Below are 18352 nucleotides of genomic sequence, written 5' to 3'. Positions count from 1 at the left end.
CTTTTTCTTATCATGAGTTTTTTGTTTGCTATCTACACTAGCTACCACAGTACTTATGTCAATTTCATGGTTTTTTTTTCTTCTTATGATTAGATATGGATCAAAGAGAAATAGTGGCATACTTTATCATTCGAATGTGGCACTTGCATATTATGAGTTGGTGTATGATGTGGTACATGATGAATGTTGATTGGGAACAAAGGCGCAATGAAAGGCGTGCACTTAATTAGGAATTGTATATTTAAGGAAGTGGTCACATAATGGTTCAAACGAAATGACTAAGGTGTTTAAATAAGCCGTTGCTAAATCTATTGAACAACTCAAAGCCATCACATCTAGCTTTGTTAAGGGACCGAAAGATGGGCATAAAATACTTGCTGAGTTGGGAAAGATAATTTGATGCTTTGAATCTAATTTTGGAGAATCCACATAATGAGAGGACCTTCATGACATTGGAAGGTCTGATGAGAGAGGAGTTTTGTGATATGTTGCTTGCACGAAGGAGCCATATTGGTTGACTATGTTGATGTTTTAATTTACTGTTTTGGATTATTTTTTTTAACTTAGTTTTGGGGATTGAGACTATGTAAATGGTGTGTTATGGGTTGCGGTACCCTCTCATTGAGAACAAAGTTTGTTTCTAATATTAGTTTTTGGCTTTCTTATGGACGGCCAGGATAAAGATTATTCCCCTAGTTTTCACCTTTCAATCTTTCTTGGATTTTTTAGTCTTTGTATTTTTTGTTTTAGAAAGTATATTGATTGTTTGTAAGGGTTTTAGTCTCTGCAAGATTTGGGCAAGTGATGTTTCCTGAGAATGTTTATGAGCCAGCCTTAGAATGTGCAGAACTTTTGCTTGGAGGTGTTGGAAAAGGTTGGTTTATGTATATTCCTTTACCTTTTAGTTTTTTTTTTTTTTCTTGGATGTTACTGTCTTTGGTTTGAAAACACACTTACATTAGCTATAGTTTTGCAATGCTTTATCTTGTTTCTAATGAATATGTTAATTGAGGATGTGACTCCCTCTTTGATGCCAAAGGTACATCTATATTTTAAATTTTAAATATAGATTATAACAAAATATTGTGATTTATTTAAAAATATTTAAAATTTTTTATCCATATTCTAACATTTTCCCTTGGGTATTTTCCCATTTATATTTGGTTGGTCAATTTTTTTTTTTTTTTTTTTTTTAAAAAAGGATCTACAACAATTGAGATTGCATAAAAAAAAAAAAAAAATAGTTTAGTTGTGTGAACCAAAATTTTGCCTATAGGCCAAAATATATTTAGGCTACAATCTGACGGCTGGAGGGAGTTTGGGCTGCGATCATATGAAAGAGTGTAGCATAGATTGAAATGTATTTAGGCCACGATTTCAGGCCATCAGGCCACAATCTTAGGTCGTCACTAAGTTTAGGCCACAATTTTAGGGACGAGTTCTCGTACTCAGATAGCACTACATTTAGAATGTAGCCCGACAGCCAGATAAAGTCAGAAAATGGGCTATGAGATGATTTTTATAATTATTTTGATTCTAGTTAGACCGATCTCTATTTCGGCTAATTTAAGAAGTAAATTAATATTTAGGTTGAATGTTTTTACGGTCATCGATCGCATGTACGTATACGCATTACAAGCTCACCTAATTGATGGCCATAGCCAAACTAGATTGTGGTCGAGCTAGATTACGACCGAGTTATTCCAACTAAGCAGGGAAGCATCATGTGTTGACAAGGAGGCTTCGACCGCGATTTGTAGAAGTGATTCAAGAACATCATGGAAGTCCATTCAAAGCCTAAGGACGATGAGCCACGGTCGACAACCTAATTGTGGACTTCCATATTCTTTCAGTCTTTTACCAAGGCAAGAGTCCACTCAAGTTTAGAACTAGAAGCAAAGAGAAAGTCTTAATTTGAGGGAATCACATTAATTGCCAATATCAAGACTTACTCAAGAAAGATTTCCAAAATTTAATGCTAGAGATTTTATCTTCAAGCCCAAGTTTACTCCAATCCCATCATAGGAAGAGTTTGAAAATTTTTGGAGACCAAGTTGAAGATAAAGATCTTATCCCATCAAATCCCTAAGATTGGCTAGAAGTTTTCTTTGAGGCCAAGTAATGACCTGGCTCATTGGGGTTGTCTATAAACCCAATACAAGCATTTAGAAAAGCACAAAAACAACAAGAAGACCCCCCCCCCCCCAAAATTATCACCAAATATCATTCAAGCTTTTCAAGTTTCCTAGTTATCATGATTTATTTTTATTTTCTCTTTTGTAATAGTTGTGCTTGAGGGATTGAGGTTAATCTAGGCCTCACCAAAAAGCCCAAAGCCCGAAGCCCTATTTGGCCCGAAATTTGGGCCGGCCCAGCCCGGCCCGAAAGTTTCTTGGCTTGGGCTTGGGCCATTTCTTTGAAGCCCATGGGCCGTCCGAAGCTCGGCCCGTTTAGGCCCGCCCAAAGCCCAATTTGGGAATCATAACATATTTAATAGGTTTTTCGTTTGTTTACTCTAATAAATTATTAATATGCTTATTAAGTTATTATATAATACTATAATGTTAGTAAATAGTAATAGTGTAAGCTATGTAATACCATAAATAATAAAGTAATTAACTTTTAAAATTATATACAACATTACAACTATAATAAAACATAAATGTATATGTGTATATACAACTATAATTAAAGTTATTAAACCACGATCGTCAATTCATTAATTCAATGATCTGAACCGTTCATTTTCTATTTTCATAGTCAAATATCATACTTACAAAAAATCGGCTAAATCGGAATTCATTTACCCATTTAATTATCATTATAAAAACCATGATTGTTCATTAATTCGACTACCGTTACGTCACTTTTACATTTCCGATTAAGCTAATTTTTTACAAGAATTCTCTTTGAGTGGGAAACAAAAACTTGAACGGTTCGGATCGTTGAAAATACGATCGATATGTGAGCTTCTACATATAAATACACTTGAAGAGTATAATTCTAATAACTTTCTCGTTGAAACCTTGTTGTTTCCATAATTATGAAGACCACAACGTGATTTCAACAATCTAACCCGTTCATTTTCTATGTTCATAGTCAAAGATCATCCGTACAAAAAATCAGCTAAATCGAAATTCATCTACCCATTCGATTATCATTAGAAAAACCATGATCGTTCATTAATTCGACCACCATTATGTCACTTTTACATCTCCGATTGAGCTAATTTTTTGCACAAATTATCTTTGAGTGAGGAACTAAAATTTGAACGGTTCGGATCGTTGACAACACAATTACATCGTTTGTTTATAAAAATATGTAATAAAATATATAATAAAACATATGTACATTTATCTTTTATTATAGTTGTAATGTTGTATATAATTTTAAAAGTTTATTATTTATGGTATTACACTACTACTAACATAATAGTATTATATAATAACTTAATAAACATATTAATAATTTATTGAAGTAAACAAATGAAAGAGCTATTAAATATGTTATGATTCACAAACTTGACAAATAAACTAGTAAGCTTAGTTGGTTGAGGGTTAAACTTTGTTATGTAAGGTCCCATGTTCAAATCACAACATAGCCAAAATCCTTTATTTTTTTTGAAGATATATATGTGTCTAAACAAGCTTTGGGCCCATTTTGGGCCGCCCTAGCCCGATCCGGCCCTCCAAGCCCGCAAGCCAAAACCCGATGGGCGGGCCTTGGGCTTGTGTATTAAAGCCCAAGCCCGGCCCGGCCCGGCCCAAAAGCCCTATTGGGCTTCTATAATTCAAGCCCGAGCCCGGCCTGAACTCGAAAAATGCCCGGCTCGGCCCATTGCCGACCCCTAGGTTAATCCCATGATTAATCTCATGAACTTATTAGGATTTTAGTTTTCTTTTTAAGTAGTTTGTAGATCATTCTTGAGGAGATCTCATTGTTTTCCTCAATGGTTTAGTGTTCAAAACATTTGGTTTTTCTACAGATTTCTTAGTTTTAATATGAGTATGATATTTAATTTGCATATTGTTAGTTTAAGTTTTATTTTTCGCACGTAAATTAGGTTTATTGCTTTATTTATTTTCTGTACGTAATTAGGTTTATTGCTTTCTTTATCACTTTCATAGTTTAGAGTAGTATTAGGTTATACACTTTTATTGTTCACACTCATATTATTTCTATTAAATCTTCAGGATTACCTTTGTTTTAATTGCACTTTACTTTTTCTGCATCTACTTGTTTATTTTACTTTTTATTTTATTTTTATTTTCATCAATTTTACGCTCATCATCTATACATCCATAATCACCCACCAAATCACTTATATTCTATCACGCCCTCCCAAAAGTCCTTGCATCATCAAGGCAGTGAGAACCCTTGCGACTGAGATCGGTTCCTTCCTTGGTCCACGGTCGTTTGACCGGAAGTCAAATTTACGCTCATATCATCACTATTGTATGCTCGGCTCGCGGCCGTGTACTGGCACGGTCAATGCACACAAGAAGGACGCAGTTTTCTTGATCCGCGGCCTAGTCGACATGTGGCCGTAGAGATTTTGAGGCAAACAGCAGTACTACACTATATATTACAACATCAAACATAGTATAATTTTGTCTCTTAGTCATGTATAATACCAAACACTTAATAGTATTAAAGGTAATACTATACAATACAATAATATGTAACTATACAATGCTATACAATCATATACCATATTATACTATCTTATACGGCGTACCAAAAACGTGGCCTAACAAACACAATCCCCGTCAATAGGATTTTTTTCAAGCCTTCTACGGCTCTTCCAGTATGATTCAGCACAACCTTGGCGACCCCTCTCCAAAAGAAGGATGTGACTAGGGGTGTGATTTGGATTGGAAAATCCGAATCCGACCGATTCCAATCTGAAATTTTTTAATTTTGGAATGTCCGAATCAAATCCGAAATTCGAAAAAATACTGAATTCCAAAAATTCCGAAAAAAATTGGATTGGAATTGAAATTTATCTGTAAATTTTGATTTGATCCAAAATTTTCCAAAGACATTCCGATTTGATATTTTCGAAATTATGCTAATTTATTCCGTATTTATATTAATATTATATCATTTATTTAGTTTTTTATTATATGTTTCATTAATTTATTATTTGTTTCAAACATACACATACATATATATTAAAAAAAAATAACTAATACTATTAATATAAACATATGTATATTATAAATATACGTGTTTCATAATAACGTAAATGTTAACAAAAACACCCACATTTTTTGTACGTGTAATCACTAATTTTGTTTTTGTTTTTACTAATAACAGAAAGTAACGTAAATATTCTGATTTTTTATTTGAAAATTTCAAATTTTTATTCGAAAGTTCCGAAAATGTGATATTCGGAAAAAATCTGAAAATTCCGGGAAATCCGAAAATTCTGAATTGGAATAAAATGTTGAAATTTCGATTTTTTTGAATAAAAATTTCATTTCGAAATTTTTTAGATTGAAATTGGAACACCTTATTTTCGATCCGATCCATCCGAAATACACCCCTAGATGTGACCGATCATTTGGACACCCGATCTCCTTTAACACTGTGCCCTCTTTCCCCACAGACTCTCAAAATATATATACAGTAAAACAGATCTATTAATTGTGTGTTTCAAATTATAATATTAAGACAATTGATTAGGTAAAATTATGTTCAAATAACGCTTTTGATTTATTAATTGACAACATAACGTCAATTATGTCAAATGTCAGACACGATAACATTAACTTCCACACGTAATTAATTGTGCATTCTATATAAAAAATGTGAAGTTGCTTTATTATATATAATATTATGAGCTTTTCCACTCATTTCTACATAATTTTTGGGTTAGATGCTCGTACATTTACATAGTATCAAAGTCAAAAATACATGTGTTGAGCTCCTACATCATCCTATATAAATTATTAATCATCTTATATAAATTGTTAATGTATTTGGCTCTAAGTCACGTATGAGAGAAACCATTTAATTTTGAGTCATATGCACGTGCTTTTCCGCATACAAGCACATATATATACTTTGGGAGGATGTGTGCATCTTTTTCTGATTTTCATTGTGCACTACCAGCTTCACCATGGTCCATGGAAACATTGAGAGGCAATTTGGGTATCTGTGTTTTTCGTAGTGTGTGTACTGTTAAAACCCATGCTTCCTCTCTCTCTCTCAGCTCCACCTCCCTCCAAAACAAAACGCTACCCACCTCGGGACTTACCATTTCAGACCAAACCCAGAAAAAAGGCCTTCCTTTTTTGGGCCCTCAGTCCTGATGATCAGGGGTGGTGCAAAAGACCAAAAGGGTCATCCACGAGAAAAGCATATAGCAAAAGTCTGTAGCAAAATAGCGACAGCTGATAAAGCTCTGCCTGTAAACTGTAAAGACCAAGACAAGTGTCTTTTTAAAAACCCCTTTCATTCTGGGATTCATCACATGCCCATTTGCTCCAACACCCCTTCTTCTTATCAGCATGGTTATATAAAGGCTAAAAGAAGAAAACAGCTGAGTTTTCTTCTTGTCTTTGCTTTTGGGTTGTTTGTTTCTGGTTCGCAACCACGGACACACTACCCATAACCCATATCTCCTTCTTCACCACCTGGTCTATCCTTTTGTAACGGTTGTGCAAGCCCCATAACCTTATATCTGCACTATAATTCACCACCAGGGCTCACTCTGTGCCTCACAGTCTCTCATTTTCCCTTAATGGGTTGCTCTCGTTCTTGTTCATTGTGGTGAATTTTCTGTCCTCTTGGTCAGCCATGGCTTCCGTTCTTCGGTTCCGGAAGCTGTGCTATGTTGAGCCTGTGAGGTGTTCGTCATTAGGCTTTCAATCGTTTGAAACCCCACAAAATGAAAACAAAGACGAGGGTGTTGTTTCAAAGGTTGAGAAGAAGAACAAGAACAAGAAGCAGCTTAGGGAATGGAGGGGAATAGATTACTGTTGTTTGGCAATTGGGTACATGTGCACAACTTGGTGGCTCCTCTTGTTGTTGTACCACAGCTTGCCGGTTGCATTGACTGGTTTTCAGGTGCCAGAGTCTCCTGGGACAAGGCTTAAGCGTGAAGGCTTGACACCGCTTCACCCTGTTGTTTTGGTTCCTGGCATTGTAACCGGTGGCCTAGAGCTCTGGGAAGGCAGGCCCTGTGCTGAGGGCCTTTTTAGGAAGCGTCTTTGGGGTGGTAGTTTCACAGAGATCTTCAAAAGGTTTGCATTATTAGTAATTGAATTACAGTTCTTAAAAGATTTTAAATTAAGAGGTTTAGTTACTTTAGTATTAATGGACTGAGGAAGTTGTGAAAACCCAATTACAAATTGTGTTTGCAAATTAGGCCTTTGTGTTGGTTGGAGCACCTATCTCTGCACAATGAAACAGGGCTTGACCCTCCTGGAATTCGAGTCAGAGCAGTTCCAGGACTTGTTGCAGCTGACTATTTTGCTCCTGGCTACTTTGTTTGGGCTGTCCTCATTGAGAATTTGGCAAAAATTGGTTATGAAGGCAAGAACCTCTATATGGCTGCCTATGATTGGAGGCTATCTTTCCAGAATACAGAGGTGAATTTCATTTCCTGCAGCTTCTGTCATTCTCTGGTTGTACCACTATACCAATCCAAACCACACACCCTTTTTTGTTAGAGTTCACTTGATGCTGCATTTAGTATTTAGGTAAACTAATAGTCAAGTGGTTCCTTATGTGAGGCCTTAATTCTTGATTAATAGTAAGAATTCCTTAACATTGATTTGCACTCGTACAAATCTTGTTTCGAGCCATCATTAGCATACTTTGTTTATTATTATGATATCTGAAATTCATTTTCTGATTTCACGGGCTCTTATGAACTCCAGATTCATGTGTTTAAGGAATTAACTGCTGTGCCATTTGTCATATTTTTAGTTCCATATTATTGAAAGTTTTGCTTCTGAACACTATATGAAGCACAATTGATCATTTCATTCTCTTGTGGTGTCCAAATATGTCTTACTAAACATGTTCCCACTCTGCATATGCTCCATCTTAGCAAAACATGAGTAATGAGTATTATAGAAAAAACTGAAAACTCTAAGCTGAGTCCACTAATATATATTTTAATTGGGAAAAAGCAGATTCGGGACCAAGCTCTTAGTAGATTGAAGAGTAAAATTGAGCTTATGTACGTAACCAATGGCAATAAGAAAGTGGTTGTGGTGCCTCATTCTATGGGGGTTATTTATTTTCTCCACTTCATGAAATGGGTTGAATCACCTCCTCCTATGGGAGGTGGTGGTGGTCCAGGTTGGTGTGCCAAGCATATCAAAGCAATCATGAATATCGGTCCAGCATTTCTTGGTGTTCCGAAAGCCGTTAGTAATATATTTTCTGCTGAGGGTAAAGATGTCGCATACATCAGGTTTGTCTTTGCATTCTATCCCTCATGTGAATTGGCATTCTGATACTGAAATTTGGGTTACACAACATAAGATACTGGCATCTATTATATAGAAAATTATTTACTTATTTACTTTTAGGTTATGAAAAACAAATTCAATGCTTCACTAAAATTGAATGAATAAATTAATTTTGCCTCCAAATCCTACGAATATACAGAATCTTCCAACCAAGTCGAGTGTGGCTCAATATGATTGTCATCATGAAGGATGTTTAAGATTCAATAGCATGCAGTTTCTTGCAGTTGTACATAGTGATCCTACATGCAATGCATGTATTAATAAACTTCATGCCAAGGGAAAATCAATAAACTTGATGTACCTGCTATGCAAAAACAAATAAGATTATTCATTTCCATATTAGGTGCAAACTCCCCATGAGAAATTTGATAATATGCCTACTTTGTGATGGAAGTGACTGTTGGCCCTTGCAGAGCTATGGTTCCTGGTGTTTTAGACTCTGACATTCTCCGGCTTCAAACCCTCGAACACATCATGCGGGTATGTCGAACCTGGGATTCCATAATTTCCTTATTTCCAAAAGGTGGAGATGCCATCTGGGGGAACTTGGATTGGTCTCCTGAAGATGGTCATAGCTGTGACTTGGCAAAGAAAGGACATCTACAGTCCACTGCAGCTGGCACCAATTTCACCCACAGCAATGGAAATAGAGTATTCCAAGTTAAAAATCCTGTGGAGTATGGAAGATTAATCTCTTTTGGCAAGGAAACATCACAATTGCCTTCTTCACAGATTCCTAGTCTTGACTTAAAGGTACTCTCTTTAATTCTCTATTGTTCTGAAGTATGTAACTAATTATGCCACAAAGGATTGCAGCTAAAAATACCTACACCAACAAGATGATGCAAGTATGGCAAAATTTTGATGCAAGTATGACAAAAATTTTGATGCCAATTTTTCTTTTTTCCCAGTGATTTGACATGAAATCTCAACCAAAGAGCCCTGCTTGATGTTTGTGTATGTGCTTATATTAGTATTCCTCTTTAGCTGATGCGATTAGTTGTCTCTCTAAGTCTTTTTTTTTTGTACTTGAAGTTTGGATGTCTCATTAGAGTTGAACCTCTCTGTCTTGCTTCACAAACGTTCTATGCTTCACAAATGATTTAAATGACTTATCTATGGCAATTGAATCAACCTATTTGTTTCTATTATCCATCCCCTCTCTTCCAACTAATAATACAGAACTCTTCTACAAAAAGAAAAATGCATAGAATTTTGTAATCATGATTAGTTAGAAACATCCTCCTACATGGACCTTACTCTAGTTAGTGAGTGCTTGTAGATCCTTTTTTTTCCTTCTTGTCTTTAAAAATCTTTATCTTTTGTAGTGCATTCTTAATAGGTATTATTAATTTTCTTAGGTTGTACCTGTTCCTGAGAAAAAGGCAGCATGCACTTCATAACAGAACTCAATACTGATAGCTATATGCTTGCACACATATTACTTTAAACACACACAGATACATGTCAGGACCAAGTTCCCTTTGAACTGAAAACAACCTAAAAGCCAAAATGAGTTGTTTTGGTTTTTTTGTATAACTTTAGAGATAAAAAGTTCGATGAAGGAGATTCCATTTTCATGTATGGTGAATGCATATATACCCAACTTAATACCAGTGCTTTCTGATATATCATTTTACTCTATATATTAGTATGATGGTCTTCCTTAATAAGGAATATGTTAATAATTTGTTTAACAGGAACTTATGCATAAAGGTTCTGCCTCCAATTTCAACTCACAATGTGGAGAAGTATGGACTGAATATGATGAGGTAAGCAGGGAAAGCATCAAAAAAATTGCAGAAAATAAGGCTTATACAGCTCAAACTATTTTTGATCTACTACGCTTTGTGGCTCCAAAAATGATGCAACGGGCTGAGTCTCACTTCTCTCATGGGATAGCTGATAGTCTTGAGGATCCTAAATATGCCCATTACAAGTATTGGTCTAATCCACTTGAGGCCAAGTAAGCAGCAATATCCTTCAGTACTGTTCTGATAGAATTTTGCTAGCTCCCTTATGAAATGTATGTTGCCTTGCAAATTAATGTGTATTCACAAACCCTTTGCCCCCTTCTTCTTTATATACCTTTCTCAACATGTATGTTTCCTTTGCTGATCTGGTCTTGAATAGTTTGTTTGAGTATTTGCTTATTTTGGGTTCCATATATAAAACTTAATGCCGTTAACTTGAATACCTGTTTTAGGCTACCTGTTGCTCCAGATATGGAAATATACTGTTCATATGGTGTTGGACTCCCCACTGAAAGGTCATATGTATACAAGATGTCTCCTTCTGACAAGTGCAAGAGCATTCCATTCCGTATTGATAGCTCAGCAGTTGGAGAGGCAGGCAGCTGTCTGAAGAATGGAGTATATTTTGCTGATGGTGATGAAAGTGTGCCTGTATTGAGTGCTGGATTCATGTGTGCCAAAGGGTGGAGAGGAAGAACCAGGTTCAACCCATCTGGGATTGCTACCTACATAAGGGAGTACCAGCACAAGCCACCAGCTAGTCTGCTTGAGGGAAGGGGTATGGAGAGCGGTGCACATGTTGACATCATGGGAAATGTTGCATTAATCGAAGATGTTCTTCGGGTTGCTGCCGGAGCCACTGGTGCACAGATTGGAGGTGATAGGATTTACTCAGATATTTTGAGAACATCCGAGAGAATAAATCTTCGGCTGTAACCTGTAAGTATGCTTTAAAAAATGATCACCTGTACTATTAAGCAATAAGAGGCACACAAGGCATCCGGAGACAACAACTAACACAACTGTCAACTACCACAAATTAGAGAAGAATCGCTCCTGAACAACTACCACAAATGTCATAATTACCATTTTAGAGTAAGGCTTTGCTTTGTGAAAAGAAAAAACTAACTATTGGTAAGAAGGATGGGCACATAGGCATGCAGTACGTGTGGAATTAAGCCTCAAATAGTCATTTAGGAGCTTGTAATTAAGTTGCAATCTGGGGTGTTCCTCAAATCCTGTAATCAAATGATAATAAGACCTTGTAGTTGCAAAAAATTTTGTTTGCTTTATCTTAAACAATAATGCTAGAACCAAATTTGGTATCGCAAATGATGTGTGAGTATTGTTTACTTTTTGAAAATAAATGAATCTCATAATGGACACAAATACGAATTAATGAAACATTGTCATATAATTTGGTAAACAAATTTGGTATCCTTGGCCATACTCTATATTTAAATGTAGTTCATATCTTGTTCAAGTGTTGGCGAAAATCCCAGTGTACGTTTCTCAAGTATTGAAACTACGCCTCTTTGATTTGACTGTTTTGTTGAATCCACTTGAGGATCCACAAAATACTGAAATAACATACCATAGGATGACCATTTTGGTCCTCATAGTTTGGTGGTTGTTTCAATTTTTTTAAGGCTTTTTATACAAATAATTCCTCAATTTTCACCAAAACATCAATTTGGTCCATAAAGTGCATTTTTACTCAATGTCATCTCTTATCTTTGTCACCATACATCAATTTGGTCCCTAGATACACTTTAAAAATTCGCTAAATATAGCTCAGAATATGAAAAAATTCTTCAAAAATTTCTATGGACTCATCTTGACTATTACTATTTTTATATGGATCAAATTATCAAATTGACGTTTAGTATTTTTCAGAAAATCAATTTGATAATTTGACCCCATATAAAAATAGTAGTAGTCAAGACAAGTCCGTAGAAATTTTTGAAAATTTTTTTTGTATTCCGAACTAATTTTGGCGAATTTTTAAAGTGTTTTTAGGGACCAAATTGATGTTCGATGATAAAGATAAGATAAATTGACTGAAAATGCACTTTAGGGATCAATTTGATGTTTGAGTGAAAGTAAAGAGACTATTGGAGATAAAAAACCTTTTTTTAATCATGTCCTTGTATTTTAGATTTTATTACAATCAAGTCAAAAATTAAAATTTCATCCAAATTTTAGACATAATACAGTGAAAACTACATGAAATGTTAGCCTTTTCAAGTGTAAAAGAAAAACGGTCATAAAATTTGTATACTTGCACTCCCGTGTTGATAAAAATAAGGGTTTCACAATCTAAATTTGGACGAAATCTTAATTTTGGACTTGATTAACAAAATTGAAACAACAAATAAAATACTGAGACTAAAATAGTCATTTACCCTAAATAAAAAAGTTTATCTCTTTCTCCCTAGGGAATAATGAATGGGGTTTTGGGTTGTCCCATAATTTGGGAAGTTTGGCACAAAAATAAAAGGAACCTGATTACATGAACTTGATTACAAATTAAAATCACATGGATCTAATTGAAAAATATTCAAAATATAGCGACTAAATAGAATAATTTTCCCCCTTTTATTGTTTAAAGGAAATTTATGATTTAAGGAAACAAAAATTATAATATAGTTTGGCACGTCATATGTGATATATTTCTCACAGTATATGAAAATTTCATGCAAACATATTTTTGCCTACATCAATGAGGTCAAATTGAATTCTTGTTGTAGGTTTGAGATAAGTGCTCTAAGGTACACTAGAACTATGTTCCCGAGTTTTTAAATTTTATTAATCTTTATTTAGTTTTAACACTAAATAATGTGGCTAGATAGCATTGTTGTTTTTCCAATTATGCTTACCTTAAAAGACATAAATTGATGGACAATTCATTCAAAGATTTTTTTCAAAATATATATATATAAATTGAGGGATAAAAGACAAATGTATTTAATGGTTGAGTATATCAAACTCAACCATAAATGCATTTAATGGTTGAGTAAATCAAACTCAACTATTAAATACATTTGTCTCCCTCAATTTAAGTACTCCTACCTCTTTGGCCATAAAAAAGTACTTCAACCTCTTTCTATTTATTCTAAAGGACCCAAACACAGGACTACTAGCAGAGCCTGTGCCTCTTTCTATCTAACATTGGAGACTTTCTGCCTCACTCCTTCACCCTCAGAACAATACTACTACTCCAACACAAAGATAGAAAGTCTACAATGTTCAAAGCAACCATGCATATATGCATATCAAAGCAACCATGCCAAGTCCAGAGTGTCCTAAATGTTGCCATTCTTCATCTCCTTCTCCTGCTCCGCCTCGTCTTCCTCTAGATCGAGGACCAGAGCTAGAGGAAACCGAGGTTGGTGCTGGGGATGGAGGTGGACAAGTGACAACATATATATTAGGACAAGCTCCATCTCCATTTCCATCCTGAAATACTGGTCCTTTATTTTGGTAAGTTGATCAGAACTGACAGAACAGCTCTTATTTTTCACACAAGCATATTTTTTTCTTTCATCATTTCACTTTGAACTTCTTTTACCCTTTTTTTTTAGCAAACAAATGCAGGGTTATATACGGCAGAGCCTTTGTAGGAAATGTGTTTTGCATCTTTGAATCATTGACCCAATTGATAGCCAATAATCTAAGAAATTTTAATGGAACTGTCTATGTTTTCTCACCAATAAATTAATTTCTAGAAATGTCTGAGCAAATATCTGAAATGCAAGGTTATACTTTTCCTTCTCACAATATTTGCTTTTGAATTTTGAGGCTTATGCCTGCAGGTGACAAGGACACATTATGTCCCATTTTGTTATCTTCTTTCTATATGATTATTTTGATAAGTGTTGATGCTGGTGTTGATAGTACTCATGAAATACATTAATTTCTTTTTCTTTTTTTGGTCATGATCAGAATTTCTTTTTCTCTGTGTTAGTTCTGCAGCCAATGCATCCACTATGGTCAAGAAAGATGACTGTTGAAGCTCTCTTCATGATCTCTTATAAAATTGCAGTTCAGTCCCCATTTGGTGTTGTTGCATATATGGATTTGGGTTTGAATGTTCTTCCAAGTTTCCCAAGTTAAAAGAGTTTGGCAAACAATAAGGACAAAAAGAGTGTTCTGACTTCTGAGATAGCATGGTGATCCAAGTAGAAGATCATAGAGGAAGAAAACAACCTACTACTACAATGCATTGTTGAGCAGCAAAGAAAAGACACAAGATCATTAACACTTTTTGTATTACTACTGTCAATGGTATTACATACATATTAATGTTAGTTGAGATCATGGTGGTGATCAATGATGGGTTTTCTAACAATTAATATATGTTTTTTTCAATATTTCTTGGTAATTATTTGCCTTATTGTAGCTTAATTTGAAAACACAAATCTTGAAGCTATCACGAGAAAGTTCATTTGATTTTGACCATTTGGTAGATTCTCATATTTTTCCATTGCAAATTTTCAAGACAAAAAACTCATTATTGATATGTACTTCTGCCCAAAGCCAAAACCCATGTGAGATACAGAGGGTTTTATTTATTTATTTATTATATTTACAGCTAGTCAATTCAAATAAAAAGAACAAACAATGAAATTAAAAGGTTAATTTCAATTCAATACTTTAAGTTTATTTCAAATTTTAATTTAGTACTTTATTTTTAAAATTTTGTAATGTCATATCTTTTTTTTTTTTTTAATTTGTTGCAATATCATACCTCCGTCAATATGATTGCTAAGAGATTTGTTAAATGCATGCTGATGTAGCACTTACGTAGCACTCCCATAATGTGCTGACTAGATATCACGTGATCATGTCATATGACATAAAAAATAATTTAAAATCTAAAAATTGAAAAAAATAATAATTAATAATTACGTGGCATGATGTGCCATGTTTCTAGAGTTTTAATTATTTTTATGCCACGTGACATGATATGGCTTGTTATCAGATCACGTGACATCCAATCATTATTATGGGAGTGTCACGTAAGTGCCACATCAACGTTTAAGAGATCTCTTAGCAATCATACTAATAGAGGTATGATATTGTAACAAATTAGAAAAATGATGTATGACATTACAAAATTTTAAAATTAAATTAAAATTTAAAGCAACTTGAGGTATTGAATTAAAATTAATCCTAATATCAAATTCATATAACTGCTGGAACACTAATATATAAGTATATAACCGGAGTAAAGAAAATTGACACCCATAAAGAGAAGGTGAACAATTTTTGAGCCTCTCAGTCGATCTCCCGAACATTGCATGGTGGTGGTCTTGGGAACCCGCACAAGGAAACCTTACCTAATATTATGCTAATATTGCTGTCCATTGATATTGATTAGACGGTGTCATAATGAAAGACCCATGTGATCCAAAAAAAGAAGACGTCTTCATCAATAAGTTCAGAGACAAGCACCAAACAACAAATTAAGAAGAAATACTGCTTTGAGGCTCTGGAGTCTGCACTGTGTCATAACTATATTTACCATTTTAGAGTTAAGTCCACAGAAAAAAGAAAAAGAAATTACTCTGGGTAAGAAGGTGGGCACATGGGTGTGCAGTGTGGAGTTAAGCCTCAAATTGTCGATTAGGAGCTAAAATTGAATACCACTTGGAAATTTTATGAAATGGTCCGTTTTCATCCCTAACAAACTTGCTTGACTTTCTGCGAAAAGGAATTCAGTTTTTAACTTTTGGACTATTTTTGGACTAAATTATCCATTTTAAATGGTGATCGATATGGTGGTCAAGACAATGTTTGAGAATTGAGATGATGGTCCAGATAATGATCTTGATCGCATCTCGACCGCTAGCTTGACTACTTTCTCCAACACCACCGAAGGTGGGGTATTTCAGATTGATTTGGGCTGTACTGTGGGCCTATATTTTGTAGAGTTTGGCACTTTGGCACAAAAGAAATATCTATGGACTTTCTGGCCCAAAACAAATATATATATATATATATGTAGACTTTAATTTCAATTCAATGTAGGTTATGATATGTATGAACTTTGATTACAAATTACTATAGGTGAAAAGTGCTTATATTTTCCCTTGTTTTATTTCTTCACCCACCTTATTTTTACACCCATCAATAAAAATTGGAAAAATTATAAAAACACTTTTCCTGCCTCCTATTATTCATATAATATTCATTGATATACCAACTCAAACACTCACCTACTAAACACTCTTTCCACCCTTCTTAACTATCATCTCACCCACCCATCTTTTACCAAAACTCTTCTTTTCTTCCATAAACTCTAATTCTCTTCCGTTACCAAAACTTAATATCGATGATACTATTTGGTTGATAGTATACCCTAAACCATTTTTATTATTTATTATTTATTTATAGTCTCATATAAAAAATTCATTCTATTTTAATGTTACTTTTGATTTAGAAATTGAATATTAATCTTAGAGATTGAATTTGGAATTTATGAATGAATTATAAGATGGGTATAAGATTCTTTTTCTTTTATTTGGAAAAAAATGAGTGAGTGAAATAATAGTTAAGGGGGGTGGGAAGAGTGCATGTTTAGTAGGTGGGTGTTTGATCGAGTTGGTATATCAAATGGTATATTATAAGAATAATGAGAGGTGAGAAGAGTATTTTTATAATTTTTTCAAATTTAATGGTGAGTGTAAAAATAAGATGGGTGGAAAAATATGAAAGGGGATACGTGGAAATATAAGCAATTGCATGTTCTATATTGATACCTTGGCTAAAGGGAAATTTTGAATTAATTAGGATTACATTTATTTCCTTCTATTATAGAATTAAATCTCTAAAAGTTAAGCATTAAGATTTACCTCTTATCAATTATCAATAGTAATTAGAGGAGCCTTTATATAATGACCTATATATAGCCTTTATTTATTATCTAAATATGGTAATTGAAAGACTACAAAACAAAGTATGGACGTCCAGGAAGTTGCAAAGGGATTTCTGAACAACCCTGCAATCATACAGGATGTCAGGATAATGGGTAAGGAATTGGTAGCAGCTTTGAGATCAAAGGAAATTAATTTTTTCTTTCCTCTCAGGTACAGCACGGTTGGGTCTGGTTATAGGACCAACCATTTTTAACCTTTCCAAAACCGTCATGGCCCGATCAATAGGGAATAACCTTTTCTTCCCTGCTCCCTTGACTTCATTCCCATCCTGTGGGTAATATAAAGAGACTGAAGTACAAATAATCCTCCAAACAAAAAGAGTGAGTGAAAGGCGTGGCAAGAGAGCGGGCTAGGTGGTGGGGGAATGGTGGGCGGGGCTTGGTGGGGGAAGGAAGAGGCCTAATTTTTTTTCTTGTTTTTATTTTTTTACTTTTTAAAATTCAAATTTTTTTATTTTTTAAGTTTCTTTTAGTTTTATTTTGAAATCTTTTTTATGATTATTTTTTATTTTTAAATAATTTGTTATAATTAGTTTTATTTTCTATAATTATTTTTTAAGTAAAAAGACGTTTTGGCCTCTCAAAATTGGTATTTTTGACCGAAAACCCTTAATTGAGCAAAGTAAAAAGTTTGGAGTCCTTAATTAAAGCAAACTGAATGTGACATCCTCAACTACGACAAAAGATATACTTAAAGTACTTTTGCTAAAATTATCCATTTGTCAAATGTGAGAAGAACTTCCTTGTACTGTGATACTGATGTGGTATCACAACATAGAGAGAAGGATTTAGAGTGGTATCACAACATAGATGTGGTATCCAAAACATCCATTTTCTCTATGTTGTGATACCACATCAGTATCACAAGTGCAGAGAAGTCCTTCTCTTGTCAATGCTGCTGCCAATATTATATGAGGGGAAGGAGTAGAAAGGGCTAGATTATTCAAGAGGGTAAAATTGAAATTTAAAACTGAAATAAAGAAGCTAGGTGGATTAGATTAGGTGAGTACCTAATTAAATTTGGGGTTTAAATATAATTACTCATAAGTCAAATCCTAACGTGAGATACCTAAGGTCCTAACTCCTAACTCCTAAACTCCAAATTGGATTAGAGAAGAAAAATGCTCATCAATATTCGAATGTTTGGAATTATAATATAATAATTTGCC

At 34.3% G+C, this 18352-nt stretch overlaps 1 protein-coding gene across 1 annotated transcript; it reads left to right on the top strand.

Moving 5' to 3' along the window:
* Positions 1–6333: 6333 nt before the first annotated feature.
* LOC147298940 (Lecithin:cholesterol acyltransferase family protein) lies at positions 6334–11560 on the top strand. The gene is made up of 6 exons (XM_086240685.1): positions 6334–7250; positions 7376–7598; positions 8148–8431; positions 8903–9242; positions 10190–10455; positions 10696–11560. The coding sequence occupies exons 1-6, from the start codon at positions 6805–6807 to the stop codon at positions 11177–11179; spliced, it is 2043 nt and encodes a 680-aa protein (XP_086096811.1). The 5' UTR covers positions 6334–6804; the 3' UTR covers positions 11180–11560.
* Positions 11561–18352: the final 6792 nt, after the last annotated feature.

This window comes from Dryas octopetala, chromosome 1 (assembly GCF_963921425.1).
Source record: "Dryas octopetala chromosome 1, drDryOcto1.1, whole genome shotgun sequence".
Classification (NCBI taxonomy): Eukaryota; Viridiplantae; Streptophyta; class Magnoliopsida; order Rosales; family Rosaceae; genus Dryas; species Dryas octopetala.
This window is presented reverse-complemented; position numbering and strand designations above follow the sequence as displayed.